This window comes from Nothoprocta perdicaria, unplaced genomic scaffold, assembly GCF_003342845.1.
Source record: "Nothoprocta perdicaria isolate Ctin4 unplaced genomic scaffold, notPer1 scaffold_372, whole genome shotgun sequence".
Lineage (NCBI taxonomy): Eukaryota > Metazoa > Chordata > Aves > Tinamiformes > Tinamidae > Nothoprocta > Nothoprocta perdicaria.
The window spans coordinates 197869-204897 of record NW_020455613.1 but is presented as its reverse complement, the minus strand read 5'-3'; the positions used below and the strand labels follow the sequence as shown (position 1 = coordinate 204897).

The 7029-nt window shown below is 66.8% G+C and overlaps 3 protein-coding genes across 3 annotated transcripts in view; 1 reads left to right on the top strand and 2 right to left on the bottom strand.

Moving 5' to 3' along the window:
- The window catches only part of RETREG3 (reticulophagy regulator family member 3), an 8856-nt gene extending 8820 nt beyond the window's left edge, over positions 1-36 (bottom strand). Inside the window, exon 1 of the mRNA XM_026044593.1 lies at positions 11-36. Coding sequence (XP_025900378.1) covers positions 11-36 — 26 coding nt within the window. The remainder of the gene's footprint in view (positions 1-10) is intronic.
- A 157-nt stretch (positions 37-193) lies between these two features.
- On the top strand, positions 194-6041 carry LOC112951796 (tubulin gamma-1 chain). The gene is made up of 10 exons (XM_026044558.1): positions 194-312; positions 1004-1171; positions 1399-1467; positions 2181-2260; positions 2854-2980; positions 3400-3486; positions 3670-3819; positions 4895-5047; positions 5299-5460; positions 5748-6041. Exons 5-10 carry the CDS (start codon positions 2906-2908, stop codon positions 5943-5945), a joined length of 825 nt encoding a protein of 274 aa, XP_025900343.1. The 5' UTR covers positions 194-312; positions 1004-1171; positions 1399-1467; positions 2181-2260; positions 2854-2905; the 3' UTR covers positions 5946-6041.
- Positions 6042-6747: 706 nt separating this feature from the next.
- PLEKHH3 (pleckstrin homology, MyTH4 and FERM domain containing H3) overlaps positions 6748-7029 on the bottom strand; it is an 8711-nt gene continuing 8429 nt past the window's right edge. The window contains exon 13 of the mRNA XM_026044592.1: positions 6748-6766. Coding sequence (XP_025900377.1) covers positions 6748-6766 — 19 coding nt within the window. The remainder of the gene's footprint in view (positions 6767-7029) is intronic.

Here is a 7029-nt window from a genome sequence, read left to right as displayed (position 1 = left end):
GGGGCGGGGCTCGGTTAGGAGGCGGGGTTTGCACATCGGGCTTGTTTTAGAGGGCGGGGCTTGATGGGGGCGGGGCCTGCTGGGGGCGGGGCCCAACGGGGACCCCGCGGGGGCAGCCCGGTCCGGTCCCGGCTCCGGTCCCGGCTCCGGTCCCGGCGGCGCTGCTGACCACGGCCGCCCGTCCCGACCCTGCCCGCAGTCGGCTTCGAGTTCTGGAAGCAGCTCTGCGCCGAGCACGGCATCAGCCCCGAGGGCATCGTGGAGGAGTTCGCCACCGAGGGCACCGACCGCAAGGACGTCTTCTTCTACCAGGTGCCGCGGCCGGCCCCGCGTGCCGCTCTGCCCCGGGCACGGCTGCGCCGCGGGGCTGCCACGTCCTGCCGGGCTCCTGCACTGCGGGGCTGCTGCGTCCTGCCCGGCTCCTCTGCCCCGGTGTCACCGCGTCCTGCCTGGCTCCTCTGCCCCGGTGTCACTGCGTCCTGCCTGGCTCCTCTGCCCCGGTGTCACTGCGTCCTGCCTGGCTCCTGCTCCACGGGGCTGCTGTGTCCTGCATGGCTCCTCTGCCCCAGTGTCCTGCCCGGCTCCTGCACCCCAGTGTCACCGCGTCCTGCCTGGCTCCTGCTCCATGGGGCCGCCGTGTCCTGCCCAGCTCCTGTGCCCCGGTTTCACCACGTCCTTCCCAGCTCCTGCGCTCTCCCTGCGCTCGCTGGTGATTTGCACACTTGCCAGACGTGGCCGCGCTCCCTTGCCCAGCCGCCAGCTCCCAGGGCTGTCCCAGGGCTCCGCTTCCTGGGAATGGCCACGCTGCGGCGCTGGCGGAGGGCAGTGCTGAGACACCCCCATCGTCACGGCGTTATGTAACCGCGAGCCCGACATCCTGAGGCTCCAGCCGCTCCGGAGCGCGTGCCGTGCCGCGCGCGGCCAGGGGGTGGCACGCGCGGCCGCGGCTCCGCTTGCCGCCCGGGTTGCGCCCACGCCAGCGTCTCCCTGCGGCTCCTTACAGGCGGATGACGAGCACTACATCCCGCGAGCTGTGCTGCTCGACCTGGAGCCCCGCGTCATCCACTCCATCCTCAACTCCCCCTACGCCAACCTCTACAACCCAGAAAACATCTACCTGTCCGAGCACGGTGGCGGAGCTGGCAACAACTGGGCCAGCGGCTTCTCGCAGGTACCGGCTCCGCTGCCCCCGTGCGTGGCACGGGATGTGTCAGCCCGTCTCACACCGGGCTCAGCACGTGCTGCCCGGAGAACAACGTGTTAGGCAGGACTTAATAGGTGACACTTTGTGGCAGCCCTTAATGATGGGTCACGTTGCCAGTCTCATTTGGCTTTGAGAGGCTCTTTACCGTTCTGCACAGGAAAGAAACTAAGCCCTGTTTTGGTTTTATCTCCCAGGGAGAAAAAATCCACGAAGATATTTTTGACATAATAGACAGAGAAGCTGATGGGAGCGACAGTTTGGAAGTAAGTAAATGGGGGCTTTTGGTTTCGGTCACCCTAACTAGTGGTGATTCCAGGGCCAGGCTGGTTAAAGGAGCACCCAGGATACCCACAGGAGCTCGGGGACAGCCAGGAGAAGGGCACTGGCTCATGGGCTGCTTTCCTTGTACATCTGACAGGACCTTGGCCACCATCCACATAAACCTATTTCCTGTGCGTAGTCAGACGAGGCTCACTGGTGTCTCTGTCAAGCTGTCACACGGCAACAGAGAAAGGAAAATGTGCTTCTAAAATAGGTTGGCAGGAGATCTAAGAGCTTGTGGTAGGTGGGAGCTGCCCTGAAGTCAGGTAGAGGGGGTTGCCCTCAGGGGCTCGAGGAGAAGGGGAAGAACGTGGAGGGCCCAGCACATTTACCTTCACTTTATTTACCTGCCTGAATCCTGAAAATGCCATCCGAGCTGTCCTGAAGCCTGTTGAGGCGGGGAGGAAGCCGGGAGGCTCCTGAGCAGCGATTGCTCTTGGCAAGTACAGGGAAGTGGGATCCTCCCGCGCTGGCAGAAGTGACAGGATTAGCGAGTGGCTGCCGCTACGGTCCGGCAGAGATGGGGCCGGTCCATGTGCCGGTCAAGGGCTTCCTCCCTGCGCTCTCAGGAGCTCTGCTTGCATGGGGAGCTCTCGCCCTGCCTCTGCTCTTGGGGCTGCGTCTTGAGCCGCCTTCGCTCTGCTCTCCTTTCCAGGGATTTGTGCTCTGCCACTCCATTGCGGGTGGCACGGGCTCCGGGCTGGGCTCCTACCTCCTCGAGCGGCTGAATGACAGGTGAGCAGCCGCGCTGGCCCGGCCCTCGCGGCACAGCGTGGCCCGGCCGGGCAGGCGGCCAAGGCGCGCGGCTGGAGAGCGCTGACTCAGAGCCCGGGCTGCTGCCCCCACCCAAACACTGCCTTGTGCAATCCCGGGCAGGCTGCCCGCGAGGGGCTGGCCCTGCTCTGCCCGGGGACCTCAGAGGCTCTGGAACGGCGCTCGTGCTTTCCAAAGGCTGCCTTCCCTTGGCTCTTGGATCAGGCAGCTGCCTCCCGACCCCCTGACCGCCCTGGGAGAGCGGGAGGCTCTAGCCGCGGGCCCTGGGGTGCCATCCCTGCCTGTCGCAGCTTGCAGCCTCTTGGAAAGGCTTGTGAGCGGCTGCTTAATCAGCCCGTGGATGGCTCAGTGTTGCCCGTAGCTCCGTCTGGCGCCCGCTCCTGTGCTGCTGGGGTAGGCACTGCTGGGACAAATCCCTTCCCTCCCTGGGAGCCAAGCCTGGCACGCAGCAGGGCCTGTGACTCACTGCCCCAGAGACTGGAAAGGGAGCTCGTGGGAGGAGAGCGCCCCGCGCTGGGGCTGTTAACCCTGCGCTGGCCGGCCTTTCTCACCAGGTATCCCAAGAAGCTGGTGGAGACCTACTCGGTCTTCCCAAACCAGGACGAGATGAGTGACGTCGTGGTGCAGCCCTACAACTCCCTGCTGACGCTCAAGAGGCTCACGCAGAACGCGGACTGCGTGGTGAGCGCCGCGCCGCGCAGCCCCTTCCCGCGCCGCAGCCGTGCCCCCCGCCGGCCTTAGCTGCGCGTTGGCCTCCGTCAGCTCCCAGCCAAGACGCTCGGCCGTCCCCTCCCAGCTCCTCTGCGCGCTTTCCCGGGAAGGGCCGCGGGGCCGGAGCTGCCGCGGGGAGAGGTCGCTGCGAGCGCCGGCCCCTGGCCGTGCCCTGCGGGGGAGCCCGGCCAGGCAGCCGGGGAGGGCTCCCGTTGACAGTGTGGGTTACGCGCCGCGGATGAGTCACCCTGTGGTTTCCAGTGTCTGCCACCTGCCTGCGAGGTGCCCGGCCTGGGCCGGGCTGTGGGAGCTGGTGGCCTCAGACGCTTGGCTGGGGCTGCGGTTCCTCTGCGTGCCTCTTCGAGACTCCTCATGGTTGTCTTCTGCAGGTGGTTCTAGACAACACGGCCTTGAATCGCATTGCGACGGACAGGCTGCACATTCAGAACCCGTCCTTCTCCCAGATCAACCAGTTGGTGAGGAAGGTTTTTCCCTTTGGAGAAGCTGGGGCGTAACTTCCACAATCTTCCAATTCAAACAGCTCCATGAGCTGGACCTTGTGGTGGGCAGCCTGGAGCCGTCAGCTCAGGGGTCCCCGGGCTCTTGTCGAGGGGGGCTCCAGAGCTTTGACCCGCTCCAACCCCGCTGCTCTCGGGCAGGTTTCTACCATCATGTCGGCCAGCACCACCACGCTCAGGTACCCCGGCTACATGAACAACGACCTCATCGGGCTCATCGCCTCGCTCATCCCCACGCCGCGCCTGCACTTCCTCATGACGGGCTACACCCCGCTCACCACAGACCAGTCGGTAAGGCTGCCCGCCGGGCCCTCCCGCTCCGCACGGCGCCCGGGGCTCCACGCTCACCCTTGGGACGTCGCGTCCAGCCGCGCTGCCCTGGCGGGAGCAGTAACTACATGCGGGGAAGCCCAGAGCCACGTGCAGCCCGGCCGTGTGACGGCTCACGCGTGGTGCGCTACCTGCTGCGTGTGACAGGGTGTTGGGGACAGGCAGGCAGTGCACAGCCTGGCTAAAGCCACCCTCCAAAGCAACCACCACGAGCCCTCTGCAGCACCCTGGTGACTCGGTGGGCCACCAAGCCAGGCCCCTGGGTCACACTATTGATCCTTCTCATAAGAGCACCAAACAAGGGCCCCCCACGGCAGCCCCAGGGATCGACCTGTTGTCTGGGCACGTTGCCCTTGAGCTCAGTCGATGGCTGCCGTTCACGCTTGGCCTGTCCCCGTCGATGTCCTGCGGCAGCCCAGCCCCCAGCCGCGGCGGAGGCGGCAGCAGTTTCGGCTTCCGAGCCGCTCACCTGCATTGGCCGCGTGGCGCTGCTGCCGGGAGCTAACAGCTGCTGTTCTCCCCTTGCGTGCGTTTCCTCAGGATGTTACTCAGAGAAGCAAATCTGAGAAACTGCTGGCTCTAAAAAGGGTATCGAGCGTGTGATGTGTCCTCCGAGCGAGGAGTGCGGCGGGGCGCAGCGCCCACACGGGGCTGCCGCGTGTCCCAGCGCGCTGCCCTCAGGGCAGCGGCCCCTCCGCTGCCCTCCTGGCCCTTGTGCTGCCAGCGGGATGGGAGAGAACTAGGAGAGCAGCAGCACGAGACGCTCCCATGTCACTGCTTCCCACTGAGCTTGAGCCTTTTGTGGTGGGAGAGGCAGCTCGCGGTGCTGCCGGCCGCGCTCCCGCTCCCGTCCCGCCCGGCTCTGCCTGCTGTGTGGCTCCGAGTGCTGCATCCCTGTGTCCCTCCCCGCATGCGCCTGGCGCCAGCCCCGGCTTCCCCCGGGCTCTGCTCCCGTGGTGTGTGTTGTGTGTGTGTGTGTGTGTGTGTGCAGGGCAGGGGGAGGCCGAGGGACCTCACCCCGGCCTCGCCATCGCAGGTGGCCAGCGTGAGGAAGACCACCGTCCTGGACGTCATGAGGCGGCTGCTGCAGCCCAAGAACGTGATGGTGTCCACGGGGCGCGACAGGCAGACCAACCACTGCTACATCGCCATCCTCAACATCATCCAGGGCGAGGTGGATCCCACGCAGGTGAGCTCGCCAGCGCCACAGATCCTGGACACGCAGGGATCCTGGACTGAGCTGCCCAAGGGCCAGCTCCAGGCTTCCAGGGTGGGCCCTGGCCTTGCGGGGAGGCTGGTAGCCCTTTGCCACGAGGCACCCACCTGCCCGTTGCTGAAATGCACCTTTGTGAGGCCGTGTGCGCTCTCAGGAGCAGGTTCCGAGTCCGCCGGGCTGCTCTGCCCCTCTCCCTGATACCCCTTTCCGCTCTCGCCCCCCAGGTCCACAAGAGTCTGCAGCGAATCCGGGAGCGGAAGCTGGCAAATTTCATTCCCTGGGGCCCTGCCAGCATCCAGGTGGCTTTGTCCCGCAAGTCCCCCTACCTGCCATCTGCGCACCGCGTCAGCGGCCTCATGATGGCAAACCACACCAACATTTCCTCGGTGAGTGTCTGCCCTCGAAACCACAGGCAGCTGCGAACGCTGCAACCTCCTCCTGGCCTCTCGCACAGCTGCGCACGAGGGGAGGGCTGGAGCAGGGCGCAGGGCTGGCCCGGGATCCAGCGAGTCTGGCTGTACTCCCTGCTCCGGAATACGATCCCTGCTCCGGAATAGTGTCCCAGGGCACGGAGAGGCCGGGAGCTGCTTGCCTGACGGATGGCAGCCGTGTCCTCCTCGTTGCGCGGGCTCCCCAGGGAGCCCCGTCCTGACGCGGCCGCGTCGCTCCGCAGCTCTTCGAGCGGACGTGCCGGCAGTACGACAAGCTGCGCAAGCGGGAGGCCTTCCTGGAGCAGTTCCGCAAGGAGGACATCTTCAAGGACAACTTCGACGAGCTGGACAACTCGCGGGAGATCGTGCAGCAGCTCATCGACGAGTACCACGCGGCCACGCGGCCCGACTACATCTCGTGGGGCACGCAGGAGCAGTGAGCGCCCTGCCGCGCGCGGCCGCCGCGGCCTCGTCTCTGCTGCACCCACCCTGAGCACCCGCAGCGCTGCACCGTGGGGCGCCCCTTCCCGCCCCTCGCACGCACCACGTTCCTGCACGGACGGGCTCCGCGCGCCCCGGCCCGGGACTGGGGCAGCTGCTCAGCGCGCTGGTGGGATCCTCTTCCCGCGGGAGCGAGCGCCCGCGCAGAGGGTGGGAGCGAAACCTGGCGCCTGGAGCAGGCCTGGGCCAAAGAGTTGGGCCTGAAGCCCCCCGTGGCTAAAGGCTCCGTGTGGCTGAGCTAGTCCCTGCCCTGGCCGGGAGCCTCCTTCCTCCTTTGCCAGGTGGGGTGCGGGGCACAGGCTCTAGCTATATTTTTGTAGGTTATTTTGCTTTAATAAAGGCTGTTCCTGCACTGACTTGGTGTGCATGGCTCCTGGAGGCAGCGGGGTGGCTGAGGACAGCGTGGGCTGAGCAGGGGGCTCCTCCCGGGTGCAGGGAACACAGAGCACGGGGCTGTCTGCCGCTGCAGCGGGGAGGGCGCCGGCTGAGCCGGGGGCAGCCGAGCGGTGCCGGCTGCTCCATGTGCATCCCAGGGCCGCGCGCGGAGCCGTCCGGCCACCGGGCCCAGGGCGACGCCGGCGCCAGGCGCCACCGAGCCAGAAATACTGGAAGGACCTGCCGGAGCTGCCGGGAGCCGGCGCCGCCCTGCGGCCCCGCGACGCCGGGCTCCACGCCGAGGCTGCCCCTGCCCTCGGAGCCACGGGGACACCGGCAGCCCAGTGCCCAGGACCAGGGGGACGCCTAGGTCGGGTCCTGTCCCCTGAAGGGGCCAGGGTGGTGCTGGCACCAGCCCCAGGGGACAGGCAGCCCTTTCGGCTGCCCCTGCACCCGTGAGCACCGGGATAGAACCACCCGCCCGGCCCGGGTGCAGGGCGGCCCCCGGGACGTGCAGGGACAGAGGCGCAGCCTTCGCTTTGGGCGTTTATTTAAAAAACAGACCCCCCCATTTCCCTCCCCCCCCAAAAAAAAGTCCGAACAAACTTTACAGCGGCAGCGCGGAGGCCCCGCGGGACGGTGGGGACG